The sequence below is a fragment of the Aquarana catesbeiana genome, linkage group LG01 (genome assembly GCF_042186555.1).
Source record: "Aquarana catesbeiana isolate 2022-GZ linkage group LG01, ASM4218655v1, whole genome shotgun sequence".
Classification (NCBI taxonomy): Eukaryota; Metazoa; Chordata; class Amphibia; order Anura; family Ranidae; genus Aquarana; species Aquarana catesbeiana.
In genome coordinates this window covers 953,319,420-953,339,293 of record NC_133324.1, presented here as the reverse complement: position 1 = coordinate 953,339,293, position 19,874 = coordinate 953,319,420, and the positions used below count along the sequence as shown (strand labels likewise).

The 19,874-nt window shown below is 43.6% G+C and overlaps 1 protein-coding gene across 1 annotated transcript in view; it reads right to left on the bottom strand.

Moving 5' to 3' along the window:
• ARID3C (AT-rich interaction domain 3C) overlaps nucleotides 1-18,132 on the bottom strand; it is a 256,684-nt gene extending 238,552 nt beyond the window's left edge. Inside the window, exon 1 of the mRNA XM_073611666.1 lies at nucleotides 17,158-18,132. Within this exon, the coding sequence (XP_073467767.1) occupies nucleotides 17,158-17,196 (39 nt within the window). The 5' untranslated portion in view covers nucleotides 17,197-18,132. The remainder of the gene's footprint in view (nucleotides 1-17,157) is intronic.
• Nucleotides 18,133-19,874: the final 1,742 nt, after the last annotated feature.

Genomic DNA, 19,874 nt, shown 5'->3' with positions numbered 1-19,874 from the left:
AAGGATTATCAGGGGGGTTCAGTCTCTAGTATCTATCATACACTGAGATATCAGTTTGGGGTGGAGTGACCCTTTAAGGTTCTCCACCTCTGGCCATAGATATAAAAGCATTAATGGCCCCTCAGCGGATGGATAGCAGTTTGGGGATTGGAACCCTTCCGCCCCATCAGTCCGCTCAGTCCTCCCGGAGCAGCGCACACTCAGCTCCCAGCTCCGCTCCGCCGCTCGTTCATCACAATAAGGATCTGCTCATCGATTGGAAAATTAGGATGTAAAATGAAATGGCCCCGACAGATATAATTATTGCCGTGATTTATACGAAGGAAACATCTCATTTTCCCAACAACATAATCAACAAATTGAATGATCTAATGAAGTCAAGGTGGAGCCGTTCTTTCCTCGTCCCGACTATTGAACAGATCGCTGCGTTCTCGGGGAATCTATAACGTGACGCACAGCACTTCCTGCACGGACCGCGCTAATGGCTTGTATTAATCCAATGACAAGACGTTAACACGGCGACTTTTTTGTAAGTTTGGAGCTTATCTGGTTTGGAAATTTCTGAGAAAGTTCTTTATTATTTACTCTGGATATGAGCCAAGCACACACATTACTATGATCCGTGTACAATCACCGTTATGATGGCCCATACATGCTGCAATCTAAACATTTTCTACAAACAAAAAATAATATAATGGGAGGAGCTAACTAAGCAATTTATTCACATAGTATCCATTTGAGCATCCCTGGCACTACAGTCATTGGTAGAAGTAGATTTATAATTAAATTAAATCACTTTTGGTCAGTTTTAGATTAGAAAGTGTTAGAGCTTCAATATTTGATGATATTTCATGGAACTTTTTTTTGGGCACAATATCAGATCCAGGATAGATGAAATGCACCTAACTTCCATTTAAAGCTGAATTCCAGACACTTTTGAGCCACAAAGGAAATAACTCCACTTTGTCTTCCAAAGCCAGATAGTACCTTGTAAAGGTTGCAGTGACATCATCACTGTGGCTGTGCATAGCCTGTGAAGAGGGCAGAGGTGTGGGTGGGGCACTGCAGGCTCCACCCACTGCAGGCTACCTGTAGAGAACTACAGGAGGGGGCGGAGACAAGACCAATCACCCTGCACAAGGAGAGAGAGCAGAGCTGTGGGAGGGATCAAACAGGCTCCACCCACTACCTGCTGCCTGCAGAAAACTACAGGAGGGGGCGGAGACAAGACCAATCACCCTGCACAAGGAGAGAGAGCAGAGCTGTGTGAGGGATCAAACAGGCTCCACCCACTACCTGCTGCCTGCAGAAAACTACAGGAGGGGGCGGAGACAAGACCAATCACCCTGCACAAGGAGAGAGAGCAGAGCTGTGGGAGGGACCCAGCAGGCTCCACCCACTACATGGTGCCTGCAGAAAACTACAGGAAGGGGCGGAGACAAGACCAATCACCCTGCACAAGGAGAGAGAGCAGAGCTGTGGGAGGGACCAAACAGGCTCCACCCACTACATGCTGCCTGCAAAAAACTACAGGAGGGGGCGGAGACAAGACCAATCACCCTGCACAAGGAGAGAGAGCAGAGCTGTGGGAGGGACCCAGTAGGCTCCACCCACTACATGGTGCCTGCAGAAAACTACAGGAAGGGGCGGAGACAAGACCAATCACCCTGCACAAGAAGAGAGAGCAGAGCTGTGGGAGGGACCAAACAGGCTCCACCCACTACATGCTGCCAGCAGAAAACTACAGGAAGGGGGCGGAGATGAGACCTGTCACCCTGCACAAGGAGAGAGAGCAGTGTGTTTATACAGTATCTCACAAAAGTGAGTACACCCCTCACATTTTTATATTTTATTCTATCTTTTCATGTGACAACACTGAAGAAATGACACTTTGCTACAATGTAAAGTAGTGAGTGTACAGCTGTCATTTCTTCAGTGTTGTCACATGAAAAGATAGAATAAAATATAAAAATGTGAGGGGTGTACACACCTTTGTGAGATAATAAATATATATATATATATATATATATATATATATATATATATATATATATATATATATATATATTTTTTTTTTTCCTATAGATATATTTATTATTTAATACCTAATATTTATACTATTTAACCCCTTTTTTCTTCATCTTTTTGCTTCTGATCTCCTCTGGCCTTTTTCTTTCACTTCCTGTCCACACTCAAGAGTAAAAATGTTCAGCTTGCATCATCATCATCTAATCTTCACAGATCCACTGAAATCAGCTAAAATCCAGTTTTGACACAAAGTGGCCATTGCACTATCAGCAGTTTCAATGCCTGCCATTTGTTCTTTAATAGTGCCAACAAACGCTGTAGCGCTGCAGCTGTATGTGTGGTCCCAGTGTTATTTAAAGTGGACCTGTCAGAAACTTTACAAGTGTTCGTGAATACATTCCTGACCTATCACAATATGCAGCAGCAGGATCCATTTTCACAAAAGCTCCAGCTTTTATCATGATGAATTCATCTCCTGTGACTTTGCCTAGGGTGAGATGATGTCACCAGTCTGCTGCAGGCAGGAGGGAGCATTTCCTAAATCTCCCCCCCCCCCCCCCCCCCCCCCGGTGATCAGACTGTACATGGTAACTTTGTAGCAAGTCACAAGGTGAGAGGCTGCAGGGAAGGCAAAAAAAAAAAATAAACATTAGACAACACTTTCCCAATTCAATCCTCTCTGATTGGATCAGAATAATACAATCCAATAACCAGAGAGCAGTTCACACCAGATCTCCAAAGAGTGTTTTCAGAGGGGGATGCGAGAGAGCCCTCCGCCTCGCCCTCCCCCCCTATTTTAAATAATAGAGATGGCAAGGCTAATTAAGGTGCATATGTGGCTAAAAAAGAACACAGTGAAGCGATCGATCGTATGCATGTCAGACCCTGTCTGTAGCCAGCTTTAGTACAGTACTCCATATCAACCAATCAGAATCTACAATACACCGATCTGACTCCAGAGGAGTGAATTTCAGCGGCTACAGACAGAAGAATCTTCCCCAACCCACTGAAAACTCTGTGGGCTCCGCAAGTAGTAGATATTCCTGCCTTGCAGCACTGGGGACCTGAACTACAGTATCAGCAAGGACCACGTCTACATTCAATGTTCATTCACATAAATGTATGTAAACCAGCATGTGTCAGAGCTAGAGAAATGTATAATAATAGTGTGTGTCTGTGGGGTGACATTAGAGTGTAAGCTCCTCTGGTACAGAGACTGATGTGACTGGCTCAGTGTTCTCTGTACTGTACTGCACTGCGGTATATGTCAGAGCTATATAAATGTAAAATAATAAAAAATAATAATAATATTGATGTGTGTCTGTGGGGGTTACAGTAGAGTGTAAGCTCCTCTGGTACAGAGACTGATGTGACCGGCTCAGTGTTCTCTGTACAGCACTGCGGAATATTTCAGTGATAGAAACACAGCAAGCAGTCTATCTGAACATTTTCATTTTTTTTTTTCACCACAAACTCTTATAGCTCTTTCAAAGATCATATTCATTTGGAAATATATATACAGTGGGTGTAGAAAAGAATCACCCCCCTTTTAAAATAATCACATGTTGCTTTTCAGCTTGAATTGAAGACAGACACAGTTTTTGTTTTTTTCCAGCTGAATTTACTAGTGCAACTTACAACATCCAAGTAAAAGATATAACACCAACATGTCAGAAGAAAATTTAAAAATTCAAAAGCACACTCACTGAGTTGCAAAAAGGATCACCCCCCCCCCCCCCTTATGTCAGTATTTTGATCAACCACCTTTTGCTTTAATTCCAGCCTTTAGTCTGTTGGGATTTGTCTCTACTAACTTTGCACATCTAGACTTTGCAATATTGGCCCGCTCTTCTTTGCTGAACTTTTGTGGACTGCAGTCTTCAAGTCATTCCACAGGTTTTCAATGGGGTTTAGGTCTGGGCTCTGACTAGGCCATGCAAGGACATTCCCCGCCTTCTCCTCCAACCACTGTGTGCTCATGTGTGCTGTGTGCTTTGGGTCATTGTCATGTTGGAAGGTAAACCTTCTTCCCATTGACAACTTTCTGTCAGAGGGCAGCAGATTTTCCTCAAGAATTTGATGGTATTTTGCCCCATCTATTTTCCTTCTATCCTGACAAGTGCTCCAGTCCCTGCTGTAGAGAACCCCCCCCATAACAGGATATTACCACCCCTATAACAGGACATTACCACCCCTATAACAGGACATTACCACCCCCATAACAGGATATTACCACCCCCATAACAGGACATTACCACCCCATAACAGGACATTACCACCCCCATAACAGGATATTACCACCCCCATAACAGGACATTACCACCCCTATAACAGGACATTACCACCCCTATAACAGGATATTACCACCCCTATAACAGGACATTACCACCCCCATAACAGGACATTACCACCCCCATAACAGGACATTACCACCCCCATAACAGGACATTACCACCCCCATAACAGGATATTACCACCTCCATAACAGGACATTACCACCCCCATAACAGGATATTACCACCCCCATAACAGGATATTACCACCCCAATAACAGGACATTACCACCCCCATAACAGGATATTACCACCCCCATAACAGGATATTACCACCCCCCATAACAGGACATTACCACCCCCCATAACAGGATATTACCACCTCCATAACAGGATATTACCACCCCCATAACAGGATATTACCACCCCCCATAACAGGACATTACCACCCCCATAACAGGATATTACCACCTCCATAACAGGATATTACCACCCCCATGCTTTACTGTAGCAATAGTGAGCTGTATTGTATTTCCCCCAGACATATGGTTTGGTGTTGAGGTCAAATAATTCAATTTTAGTCTCATCTGATCATAACATCCTTTTCCATGTGGCCTCAGAATCTTCGAGGTGTGTTAAAGGTAGTCAGATGAGACTAAAATTTAATTATTTGACCTCAACACCAAACAATAAGTCTGGGGGAAATCCAATACAGCTCACTATTCCTACAGTAAAGCATGGGGGTGGTAATATCCTGTTATGGAGGTGGTAATATTATGTTATGGAGGTGGTAATGTCCTTTTATTGGGGGTGGTAATATCCTGTAATGGGGGTGGTAATGCCCTGTTATAAAGGTGGTAATGTCCTGTTATGGGGGTGGTAATGTCCTGTTATGGGGGTGGTAATGTCCTGTTATGGGGGTGGTAATGTCCTGTTATGGGGTGGTAATGTCCTGTTATGGGGGTGGTAATATCCTGTTATGGGAGTGGTAATGTCCTGTTATGGGGGTGGTAATATCCTGTTATGGGGGTGGTAATGTCCTGTTATGGGGGTGGTAATGTCCTGTTATGGAGGTGGTAATGTCCTGTTATGGGGGGTGGTAATATCCTGTTATGGGAGTGGTAATGTCCTGTTATGGGGGTGGTAATGTCCTGTTATGGGGGTGGTAATATCCTGTTATGGGGGGTGGTAATATCCTGATATGAGGGTGGTAATGTCCTGTTATGGGGGTGGTAATGTCCTGTTATGGGGGTGGTAATATCCTGTTATGGGGGTTGGTAATGTCCTGTTATGGGAGTGGTAATGTCCTGTTATGGGGGTGGTAATGTCCTGTTATGGGGGTGGTAAAATCCTGTTATGGGGGGTGGTAATATCCTGATATGGGGGTGGTAATGTCCTGTTATGGGGGTGGTAATGTCCTGTTATGGGGGTGGTAATATCCTGTTATGGGGGTGGTAATATCCTGTTATGGGGGTTGGTAATGTCCTGTTATGGGGGTGGTAATGTCCTGTTATGGGGGTGGTAATATCCTGTTATGGGGGGTGGTAATGTCCTGTTATGGGGGTGGTAATGCTCTGTTATAAAGGTGGTAATATCCTGTTATGGGAGTGGTAATATTCTGTTATGGGGGTGGTAATGTCCTGTTATGGGGGTGGTAATATTCTGTTATGGGGGTGGTAATGTCCTTTTATGGGGGTGGTAATGTCCTGTTATGGGGGTGGTAATATTCTGTTATGGGGGTGGTAATGTCCTGTTATGGGGGTGGTAATATCCTGTTATGGGGGGTGGTAATGTCCTGTTATGGGGGTGGTAATATCCTGTTATGGGGGGTGGTAATGTCCTGTTATGGGGGTGGTAATGTCCTGTTTTGGGGGTGGTAATGTCCTGTTTTGGGGGTGGTAATGTCCTGTTTTGGGGGTGGTAATGTCCTGTTATGGGGTGGTAATATCCTGTTATGGGGGGTGGTAATGTCCTGTTATGGGGGTGGTAATGTCCTGTTATGGAGGTGGTAATGTCCTGTTATGGGGGTGGTAATATCCTGTTATGGGGGTGGTAATGTCCTGTTATGGGGGTGGTAATGTCCTGTTATGGGGGGTGGTAATGTCCTGTTATGGGGGTGGTAATGTCCTGTTATGGGGGTGTTAATGTCCTGTTATGGGGGTGGTAATATCCTGTTATGGGGGTGGTAATGTCCTGTAATGGGGGGTGGTAATGTCCTGTAATGGGGGGTGGTAATATCCTGTTATGGGAGTGGTAATGTCCTGTTATGGGGGTGGTAATATCCTGTTATGGGGGTGTTAATGTCCTGTTATGGGGGTGGTAATGTCCTGTTATGGGGGTGTTAATGTCCTGTTATGGGGGTGTTAATGTCCTGTTATGGGGGTGGTAATATCCTGTTATAGGGGTGGTAATGTCCTGTTATAGGGGTGGTAATGTCCTGTTATGGGGGTGGTAATGTCCTGTTATAGGGGTGGTAATGTCCTGTTATAGGGGTGGTAATATCCTGTTATGGGGGGGGTTCTCTACAGCAGGGACTGGAGCACTTGTCAGGATAGAAGGAAAATAGATGGGGCAAAATACCATCAAATTCTTGAGGAAAATCTGCTGCCCTCTGCCAGAAAGTTGTCAATGGGAAGAAGGTTTACCTTCCAACATGACAATGACCCAAAGCACACAGCACACATGAGCACACAGTGGTTGGAGGAGAAGGCGGGGAATGTCCTTGCATGGCCTAGTCAGAGCCCAGACCTAAACCCCATTGAAAACCTGTGGAATGACTTGAAGACTGCAGTCCACAAATGGTCACTATCAAATTTAACTAAAGTTGAACCGTTCAGCAAAGAAGAGCAGGCAAATATTAATATAAATATAATACATAATATAAAGTCTAGATGTGCAAAGTTAGTAGAGACAAATCCCAACAGACCAAAGGCTGGAATTACAGCAAAAGGTGGCCCAACAAAATACAGACACAAGGGGGATGATCCTTTTTCCAACTCAGTGATTCTGTTTTTTCTGAATTTTTTATTTTTTTTTCTGACATGTTGGTGTTATATCTTTCACTTGGATGTTATAAGATGCACTAATAAATTCAGCTGGATAAAATGAATATGATGCCGTCTTTATTTTAGGCTGCAAAGCAACAGAATGTGATTATTTTAAAGGGGGGGTGTTTCTTTTCTATACCCACTGGGTGTATATATATATATATATACATATATATATATATATATATATATATATATACATATATACACACAGTGTCTTGAAAAAGTATTCATAGCCCTTGAAATTTTCCATATTTTGTCATGTTACAACCAAAAACGTAAATGTATTTTATTGGGATTTTATGTGATAGACCAACACAAAGTGGCTCATAATTGTGAAGTGGAAGGAAAATGATAAATAGTTTTCAAACTTTTTTACAAATAAATATGTGAAAAATGTGGGGGGCATTTGTATTCAGCTCCGTTTACTCTGATACCCCCAACTAAAATCTAGTGGGACCAATTGCCTTCAGAAGTCACCTAATTAGTAAATAGAGTCCACATGTGTGTAATTTAATCTCAGTATAAATACAGCTGTTCTGTGAAGCCCTCGGAGGTTTGTTAGAGAACCTTAGTAAACAAACAGCGTCATGAAGGCCAAGGAACACACCAGACAGGTCAGGGATAACGTTGTGGAGAAGTATAAAGCAGGGTTTGGTTATAAAAAAAATATCCAAGCTTTGAACATCTCACGGAGCTCTGTTCAATCCATCATCCGAAAATGGAAAGAGTATGGCACAACTGCAAACCTACCAAGACATGGCCGTCCACCTAAACTGACCGGCCGGGCAAGGAGAGCATTAATCAGAGAAGAGCCAAGAGGCCCATGGTAACTCTGGAGGAGCTGCAGAGATCCACAGCTCAGGTAGGAGAATCTGTCCACAGGACAACTATTAGTCGTGAACTCCACAAATCTGACCTTTATGGAAGAGTGACAAGAAGAAAGACATTCTTGAAAGAAAACCATAAGAAGTCCCGTTTGCAGTTTGTGAGAAGCCATGTGAGGGACACAGAAAACATGTGGAAGAAGGTGCTCTGGTCAGATGAGACCAAAATTGAACTTTTTGGCCTAAAAGCAAAACTCTATGTGTGGCGGAAAACTAACACTGCACATCACCCTGAACACACCATCCCCACTGTGAAACATGGTGGTGGAAGCATCATGTTGTGGGGATGCTTTTCTTCAGCAGGGACAGGGAAGCTGGTCAGAGTTGATGGGAAGATGGATGGAGCCAAATACAGGGCAATCTTAGAAGAAAACCTGTTACAAAAGACTTGAGACTGGGGTGGAGGTTCACCTTCCAGCAGGACAATGACCCTAAACATACAGCCAGAGCTACAATGGAATGGTTTAGATCAAAGCATATTCATGTGTTAGAATGGCCCAGTCACAGTCCAGACCTAAATCCAATTGAGAATCTGTGGCAAGACTTGAAAATTGCTGTTCACAGACGCTTTCCATCCAATCTGACAGAGCTTGAGATATTTTGCAAAGAATAATGGGCAAAAATGTCCCTCTCTAGATGTGCAAAGCTGGTAGAGACAATCCCAAAAAGACTTGCAGCTGTAATTGCAGAGAAAGGAGGTTCTATAAAGTATTGACTCCGGGGGGGCGCCATACAAATGTACCCCCACACTTTTCACATATTTATTTGTAAAAAATTTTGAAAACCATTTATCATTTTCCTTCCACTTCACAATTATGTGCCACTTTGTGTTGGTCTATCACATAAAATCCCAATAAAATACATTTACGTTTTTGGGTTGTAACATGACAAAATGTGGAAAATTTCAAGGGGTATGAATACTTTTTCAAGACACTCTTTCTCTCTCTCTCTCTCTTTCTATATATATATATATATGTATATATATATATATATAGAGAGAGAGAGAGAGAGAGAGAGTCTCTTGAAAAGGTATGTATATATATATATATATATATATATATATATAATATAATATAATATATATATATATATATATATATATATATATATATATATATATATATATATATATATATATATATATATATATATATATATATATATATATATATATATATATATATATATTTATACATATATATATATATATATATATATATATTTATACATATATATATATATATATATATATATATTTATACATATATATATATATATATATATATATATTTATATATATATATATATATATATATATATATATATTTATATATATATATATATATATATATATATATTTATATATACATATACCGGTATATATAAAACCATTGGCGCTATATAAATAATTTAATATTAATAATAAAAATTTCCCAGCATACACACACTAACACAGGAACTGTTAGTAGGCAGCAGATAGAATTCCTAATTCCCAGATATTGCACATTTTGTCTTATCGGAGGTAAACAGAGATAGGAGGTCGCTCTCGGAGTGGCGGTCATCGAACCAAACTGCCGGCCAAGTGGCCAGAAGTCTTTGATGACAGCCCCACACATGGAGTTCTAGGAGTTCACATCCAATTGCCAAATCCACCTTTACACACAATGTTACATTATATTGTTGTATCATTTTGTACATTTCGTATCCCTTCTAATCCTCTTGTAATAAATTGTATTGTAGCTGTGCTGTCTCCCTTTATTTTGTAAAGTGTTGCACAAATTGTCGGCACTATATAAATCCTACATAATAATAATAATGGGCATTTTATGAATTTTTTTAAATTCTTTGTTAACCATAAAATTACAAAGTATTACATTGAAAATGTATCACCCCTCATGTGAATAAAAAGCTCAGCATTAACATTTATTTTACAAGCAATGAAGGATTTCAGGGATTTTGAGGGATGGTTTTAGTATTTTATTTGTCCTCACCCATTAACTGAAATTGCTTTATTGATGCCTGCGGGCTTCTTTACCCCCCACCCCTTGTGCCGAATGACAAAGTGCGACTAAACGCAGGAAGACCCGAGCCGGAAAAGCGAGCTTGTCTTATTCATTAGAGCTTTGTTTTGATATCATTAATTAGAGAGATGGTCGGGGTAATCCAACAATCGCTGCGCTCAGGCTGAAAACTCACATTCACCACCCGGATAAATCAATTCCCTGCTTTCCTCGGCTCTATTGACTTCATTCCACTATTTTCCGATAGTTGATGAGTAGGAAGAAAAATCATTAAAACAATTTAACAAGATTAAACAGCAAAAAGTTTGGATAAACAGGCTTCGTAATAAGGGACAGGCGCGCTCTCCCATGTTAGGAACAAAGACCCCCGCGCTGGATGGTGACATTGGTTCCGAGTGAGAATTAGAACGTGTTTTTGGGGGGCTTTCAATTTTGGTTAATTTATATATTTTTTAATTAATCGGATATAAATCAATCAAGCATACAATCTAATACCCTCTCACAGTCACACACTATTATTATTATACATTTATATAGCTCTGACATATACTGCAGTGCTGTACAGAGAACACTGAGCCAGTCATATCAGTCTCTGTACCGGAGGAGCTTACACTCTAATGTCCTCCACAGTCACACACTATTATTATTATACATTTATATAGATCTGACATATACAGCCATTCTGTACAGAGAACGCTGAGCCAGTCACATCAGTCTCTGTACCAGAGGAGCTTACACTCTAATGTCCCCCCCGCAGTCACACACTATTATTATTATACATTGATATAGCTCTGACATATACCAAAATGCAGAGAACACTGAGCCAGTCACATCAGTCTCTGTACCAGAAGAGCTTACATTCTAATCTCCCCCCACAGTCACACACTAATATTATTATTATACATTTATATAGCTCTGACATATACCGCAGCGCTGTACAGAGAACAATGAGCCAGTCACATCAGTCTCTGTACCAGAGGAGCTTACACTCTAATGTCCCCCCACAGTCACACACTATTATTATTATAAATTTATATAGCTCTGACATATACCATAGTGCTGTACAGAGAACACTGAGTCGGTCACATCAGTCTCTGTACAGAGGAGCTTACACTCTAATGTCCTCACACAGTCACATACTATTATTATTACTATTATCACATACTATTATTACTATTATTATATAGCTCTGACATATACCGCAGTGCTGTACAGAGAACACTGAGCCAATCACATCACTCTCTGTACCAGAGGAGCTTACACTCTAATGTCCCCCCCACAGTCACACACTATTATTAGTATACATTGGCGCTATATAAATCCTATATAATAATATGAATTTATATAGCTCTGACATATACCAAAATGCAGAGAACACTGAGGCAGTCACATCAGTCTCTGTACCAGAAGAGCTTACATTCTAATCTCCCCCCACAGTCACACACTAATATTATTATTATACATTTACATAGCTCTGACATATACCGCAGCGCTGTACAGAGAACACTGAGCCAGTCACATCAGTCTCTGTACAGAGGAGCTTACACTCTAATGTCCCCCCCCCCCACAGTCACACACTATTACTATTATACATGTATATAGCACTGACATATACCGCAGCGCTGTACAGAGAACACTGAGCCAGTCACATCAGTCTCTGTACAGAGGAGCTTACACTCTAAAGACCACCCAAAGTCACACAATTATTTATTTATTTTTTTCAAATATAAGTTTTTATTGTTTTTAAAGAAAAGTCAAGTCACGTAATTATGAATTATTTTAATATGTTGTCACCTTTCATCATTCTGGTTCTTATACATCACTTATGTCAAATGACTAGTTAATTATATGTGCAAAAAAATAAGATTTAAATCATTACGTAGCACAGTTATATATATAAAAAAAACCTGCCAACCCCAGGAAGATAAGATCACTGATTCTCCTTGTTATGAGGGTTACAGAAAACGTGTTTGAACCAGCTAGCTGTGTAAACAGTCCAGGATAGTCGTGGCAGACGGGCCCGGCGGAGGAAGGGTTAATACAAACTTTCTGTGCCGTTTGGTTAAATTTCTCTTATTTGTCATATGACATGAGCGGAGTATTCATAGGAAGGAGTGTGATCTCCATTCACTGCGCTCCACTGTTTACTAACAACATGTACGATTGTACTCGCTGCGTTTTATGTATATGTTTATGACCGATGAACGTTTTATATGTGTGTGGGTGCATACATGGGACAGATACATGTATATGGAGAGATTGAAACAGATATAACCAGAGCAATCACAACACACATACACTGAGGGTTGTCATAATATAACTGATATTATTATTATATAACTCTGATCCATTCCACAGTCACTATTATCATTATACTTTTATATAGCTCTGACATATACCACCGTGCTGTACAGAGAACACTGAGCCACTCACATCAGTCTCTGCACCAGAGGAGCTTACACTCTAATGTCCCCCCCCACATTCACACACTATTATCATTATACTTTTATATAGCTCTGACATATACCGCGGTGCTGTACAAAGTGCACTGAGCCACTCACATCAGTCTCTGTACCAGAGGAGCTTACACTCTAATGTCCCCCCACAGTCACACACTATTATTATACATTTATATAGCTCTGACATATACCGCAGTGCTGTACAGAAATCACTTGGTCAGTCCCATCAGTCTCTATACCACAGGAGCTTGCACTCTAATCTCCCACAGTCACACACTATTATTATTATTATACATTTATATAGCTCTGACATATATCGCAGCGCTGTACAGAGAACACTGAGCCAGTCACATCAGTCTCTGCATCAGAGGAGCTTACACTCTAAAGTCCCACCATACTATTATTACTATACAAATATAACATTTGTATAATATACTTTCTTCACACCGGAATCACACAGGAATGCGCTTCATGCTATGTGCTATGAATATTGTGTGTTTTGTGTCTTTTCATTTATATAGCGCTGACATATACCACAGCTCTGTACAGAGAACACTGGGGGCTAGTCATATCAGTCTCTGCACCAGAGGAGCTTACACTCTAATGTCCCTCCACAGTCACACACTATTATTATACATTTATATAGCTCTGACATATACCACAGCTCTGTACAGAGAACACTGAGCCAGTCACATCAGTCTCTGCACCAGAGGAGCTTACACTCTAATGTCCCCCCCACAGTCACACACTATTATTATGCATTTATATAGCTCTGACATATACCGCAGTGCTGTACAGAGAACACCGAGCCAGTCACATCAGTCTCTGCACCAGAGGAGCTTACACTCTAATGTCACCCCCACAGTCACACACTATAATTATTATACATTTATATAGCTCTGACATATACCCCAGCGTTGTACAGCATGCACCACAGCAGCCATCAATGTGCTCCTATTATAAATTTCACCTTCATTTGTAAAGTCCCAGCAATCTACACAACGCCCGTAAATGAATAATAAAGATTATTACTATTGATGTGTGTTGCCCCAACAAAAATTGTGTGTGTGCAGGGACTATGGCAATAATGTAATTACATAAACAAATGCATGATAGTAAAGGATCAGGAGCTGTGTTCAAAAGAGCTTACAGTCTAAACAGATACCAAAGGTAACAGGTTTTATTTTCAAAGCACCAACAAATGACGAAACAATAACAATGTAACAGTATGGAAACCCTTTACAGAAGAGCTTACAATCTAAACGGATACAAATGATACTTTATTTTTTTTTAAACTATGCGCCAACAAAATGATGTAACACACATAAATACCTGCGTGGGAACCCTGTACAGAAGAGCTTACAATCGAAATCGAAACCGATACAAAAAGTAATGGAGGTTTTCTTTTTTACAACAGGAATTCAGGGGGGTGTAACAATAACAATGTAATATCCATAGATACCTGCATGGGAAACTGTACAGAAGAGCTAACAATCTACATAGGGGTGGGGGGGGGGGGTAGGTAGGAAAGGCAATGTCAGCAGTATACAAACACAGCAATGACCAACAAAACATAGAAGTTCTGCTGAAACACAACAAACAAATAAAGACAATGGAGCCAACATATTGTTTGCTTTGTTTTATATCAGTGCTGTTACTTTTGTGTGTTTTGTATCATTTACAGGAGATACAATGTGTCCATTTCTGATACATTTGGTACATTGGGTTAGGAGCTGGGGGTGAAACCTGCATATATACCCTAGGACAGACAGATAGGGGTCCCCAGGACAGACAGATAGGGGTCCCCAGGACAGACAGATAGGGGTCCCCAGGACAGACAGATAGGGGTCCCCAGGACAGACAGACAGGGGTCCCCAGGACAGACAGGCATGGGTCTCCAGGACATACAGGAACCCCTATGACAGACCGGCATGGGTCTACAGGACAGGCAGGAACCCCTAGGACCGACAAGCATGGGTCTACAGGACAGACAGGTACACATCCCCAGGTTAGACAGGTTGGGGTCCCCAGAATCCTGTGTGTTTGGTATCATTCCCAGCACTTACAATGTATCCAGGTCTCTGGCTGATACATTTGGTAAAGTCAGACAGCAGCAGCCCAGCCTGAGTTCAAGGGTTAGGAGCCAAGGGTGAAACCGGCAAGGGGGCAACCCACAGGACAGGCAGGCACAGGGCCCTAGATTAGACAGGCAGGGGTCCCAAGGATCATGTGTGTGCGATTTGTATCAGTTACAGAGTAGACATTTGGTAAATGGGGACAGCAGTCCAGCCAGAATTCAAGGGTCAGGAGGACATATACAAGGGGACAACCCTGTCCCCAAGACAGGCAGACATAGTCCCCATCAAGTCTCCATCAAGTCCCCAGGACAGGCAGACATAAGTTTCCAGGACACATGGGCACAGGTGAAACCGGAAAAGGGGGCAACCCACAGGACAGCTAGGCACAGTACCCCAGGACAGACAGACACAGGTTGCCAGGATCTTGTTAGTGATTTGTGGTTACAATGTATCCAGTTGGTAAATTGGGGCAGTAGTCCAGCTTGAGTTCAAGGGTCAGGAGCACATATGCAAGGTGGGCAACCGACAGACAGGCACAGGTACTGAAGAGCACAGTTCCCTAGGACAGGCAGGCATAGGACCCCAGGACAAGCAGGCATAGGACCCCAGGATAGGCAGGCATAGGACCCCAGGACAGGCAGGCATAGGACCCCAGGACAAGCAGGCATAGGACCCCAGGATAGGCAGGCATAGGACCCCAGGACAGGCAAGCATAGGACCCCAGGATAGGCAGACATAGGACCCCAGGACAGGCAGGCATAGGACCCCAGGATAGGCAGGCATAGGACCCCAGGATAGGCGGGCATAGGACCCCAGGACAGGCACAGGATGCCAGGTTAGACAGGCAGGGGTCCCCAGAAAAAACAGACACAGGACCCCAGAACAGAGGAGCACAGGACCCCAGAACAGAGGGGCACAGGACCCCAGAACAGAGGAGCACAGGACCCCAGAACAGAGGAGCACAAGACCCCAGAACAGATGAGCACAGGACCCCAGAACAGAGGAGCACAGGACCCCAGAACAGAGGAGCACAGGACTCCAGAACAGAGGAGCACAGGACCCCAGAACAGAGGGGCACAGGACCCCAGGACAGAGGAGCACAGGACCCCAGAACAGAGGAGCACAGGACCCCAGGACAGACAGGACCTCAGAACAGAGGAGCACAGGACCCCAGGACAGACAGGACCTCAGAACAGAGGAGCACAGGACCCCAGAACAGAGGAGCACAGGACCCCAGGACAGACAGGACCTCAGAACAGAGGAGCACAGGACCCCAGAACAGAGGAGCACAGGACCCCAGGACAGACAGGACCTCAGAACAGAGGAGCACAGAACCTCAGAACAGAGGAGCACAGGACCTCAGAACAGAGGAGCACAGGACCTCAGGACAGAGGAGCACAGGACCCCAGAACAGACAGGACCTCAGAACAGAGGAGCACAGGACCTCAGAACAGAGGAGCACAGGACCCCAGAACAGAGGAGCACAGGACCCCAGAACAGAGGAGCACAGGACCTCAGAACAGAGGAGCACAGGACCTCAGAACAGAGGAGCACAGGACCCCAGAACAGAGGAGCACAGGACCCCAGGACCTCAGAACAGAGGAGCACAGGACCTCAGAACAGACAGGACCCCAGGACAGAGGGGCACATGACCCCAGGACAGAGGGGCACAGGACCCCAAGACAGAGGAGCACAAGACCCTAAGACAGAGGAGCACAGGACCTCAGGACAGACAGGACCCCAGGACAGAGGGGGACAGGACCCCAGGACAGAGGGGCACAGGACCCCAAGACAGAGGAGCACAGAACCTCAGGACAGACAGGACCCCAGGACAGAGGGGGACAGGACCCCAGGACAGAGGGGGACAGGACCCCAGGACAGAGGGGGGCAGGACCCCAGGACAGAGGGGCACAGGACCCCAGGACAGAGGGGCACAGGACCCCAGGACAGACAGGCACAGGACCCCAGGACAGAGGGGCACAGGTCCCCAGGACAGAGGGGCAGAGGACCCCAGGACAGAGGGGCACAGGTCCCAAGGACAGAGGGGCACAGGACCCCAGTACAGACAGACACAGGACCCCAGGACAGAGGGGCACAGGTCCCCAGGACAGAGGGGCACAGGTCCCCAGGACAGAGGAGCACAGGACCCCAGGACAGAGGGGCATGGGTCCCCAGGACAGACACACACAGGTCCCCAGGACAGACAATTATAGGTTCCCAGGACAGAGAGACACAGGACCCCAGGACAGACAGGGAATTGCTGCCCAGAATAGATAGGCACAGGTCACCAGGACAGCCAGGCACAGCACCCCAGAATCATGCAGCACCCCCCCCCCCTCTCCCACCCCATGACAACTGACTTACCAAAGCAGACTTGCTGGCCAGGCTGGTGTTCTCAGCCATGCTGCCTGTGGGCTCTCCTCCCTCCGCTCAGTACAGCAGCTCCTATTAAATAATTCACCCAATTCACAGAGACAAATCTCCAGCCTCTAATCCTTGCAGGAGGCTTCCTCTCCCCTGGCTTCTCATCAGCTCCTGGAATCCCTGCTCCTTTTTTTTTCTTTTTTTTTTCTTTTTTTTTAGCTGCTACAAGCGGTGGATATTTTTTTAATCTGCCCCTTTTTTTCCTTTCTTTTTTTTCCTCTCTCTCTCTCTCTCTGTTTTTTTTTTTTTTTTTCGCAACAAGTGTTAAGCACAGGCAGAGTGACCTGAGAGTGAGAGATCTGCCCCGCTTTGCTCCCATTTGCTAACAGCATGTCAAGGGAGTGATAAATAGGGAGGGCAGGGTTTAGTGACAGTACAGGGAAAGTGCTTTAACATTCATCTCCCCACCAGGGACCTGGCAGTAATCAGCTCCTCCAGCTTTTTTTTTTATTCCTTTCTCTCCCTCTGCTGTCCACCATCAACAGCCCTTAGCGCCGCAGAGCTGCGCTGGCATGCTGCGTCACCGCGCCGTCTCTGCGGCTTTTTTGTTTGTTTGTTTGTTTTTTTACTACAGACAGTCATTCAATGTCCTGGCATCCCCCCCCCCTCTGAGATTTTTTATGAAATGGTAAAAATTAAAGTAAAATGCCTATGTTGCTTTGGGGGGGGCGTATTTATAAAATAGTAGAGTCCAGGATTGACTGTATTTAGCTGCCGTTTGCGTTTAAAATTACGGACAGAAAATATGCGTATTTGTGCATTAAAAGGCCACGTTCCTTTAAAAAAAAATTAGGAAGCGTATTTAATACATTAATGGAATTTACACTAGAACGCATTGAACCGCCATTCGCCAACATGCGACTTTAGAAATTCATATTAAAGATAACGTTTTTTTGTGTCTTTGGATTTGTTTTCTTGTAACTGAAAATACGCTAATATAAAGATAATTTGCAAAAAAAAAAAGAATTCACATTAGTGATAAAGCACAATACAAAAGTGTGTCCGTTAATTAAAAGATCAACGTTTGTCTTAAAAGAAAAAATTAGGAGGTTTATATATAAAATAATGGAATGACCATTTGACCACATTTTACCCACATTTGGCAACATTCATCTTCAAAATTTGTGCTAGCCATTCAGAGTTCTCAGGTCTGTACATCTTCTGTGCCCATTATGAGGAGCTCCCACCATCCTTGTGCTGAGTTCCCGGGTCTGTACACCTGCTGTGCCCATTATGAGGGGTTCCCACCATCCCTGTGCTGAGTTCCCAGGTCTGTACACCTGCTGTGCCCATTATGAGGGGTTCCCACCATCCCTGTGCTGAGTTCTCAGGTCTGTACACCTGCTGTGCCCATTATGAGGGGTTCCCACCATCCCTGTGCTGAGTACCCGGGTCTGTTCACCCGCTGTGCCCATTATGAGAGGTTCCCACCATCCCTGTGCTGAGTACCCGGGTCTGTTCACCCGCTGTGTCCATTATGAGGGGTTCCCACCATCCCTGTGCTGAGTACCCGGGTCTGTTCACCCGCTGTGCCCATTATGAGGGGTTCCCACCATCCATGTGCTGAGTTCCTGGATCTGTACACCTGCTGTGAAGATCGGGGGTCATATCTCCCCCTATTACATAGGCAGGCTCTGCTTCCTTCTCAGTAGTGCTGCACAGTGGTTGTACTTATGTGTGGCTTATCCTGTTATTTCAGCAGTAATTCAAAAGATGCAAATGTCATGGGTCTAATCTGCAACCAATCAGTGACCTTTCCATTTTCTCCATGGTAAAGGGAATTAGAACTACTATGCACCAATCAAATCTTTGCTTATGAACATCAGAGATGAATCCTATCACAGTTACTATCTGTGGCCCCCATTATCCGCCAGGACCCCAAACTATCCAATTATCTTTGATGTGGCAACACATTTCTAGGGGTCAATTACAAAAGTTGAAGGAGGATTTTCTTTCCTGTTGGCATGCTTTGCCTCTTTCCGCCATGATTGTTACCGATATTCTCCCCTTCCCACATGGCGCAGATTATTGTGATGAAGCGAGCAATATAAAATGATATAAAATGATATAAAATGATATCAGATTGGCAAAAAAAAAAACACAAAGTGGAAGAGAGCATTGAAAGACAGCAGAAAAGGACAACGTCGCCACCTAGAGGACAATTCCTGAAATACATGAATTACGCCGGGTTCGCGGGCGTGCGATATATCGGTGGAATTTACAGCGAAACAAATGGGCAGAACGTCTTTATAAATCGTCCAATCCTTCCACAGACCCCATTGTTTTTTTTTGCCTTTGTTAAAAAGCAACAAAAATAAGCTTAGTCAGACATGCTGGTAGGTTAATTGGATCCTGTCTAAATTGTCCCTAGTATGTATGAATGTGAGTTAGGGACCTTAGATTGTAAGCTCCTTGAGGGTAGGGACTGATGTGAATGTACAATGTATATGTAAAGCGCTGCGTAAATTGACAGCGCTATATAAGTACCTGAAATAAATAAATAAATAAATAAAAATTTATTGCAGCTGCTTAAAGTAGATGGAAACCTTGGGCCACGTTCATACATGTGCGTTGGGAACATGCACAAAATCACGCCCTTTTCCTGACACGCACAGGAACACGCTGAGCTGTAGGCAGGCGTGCGGTGTGGTGCCATT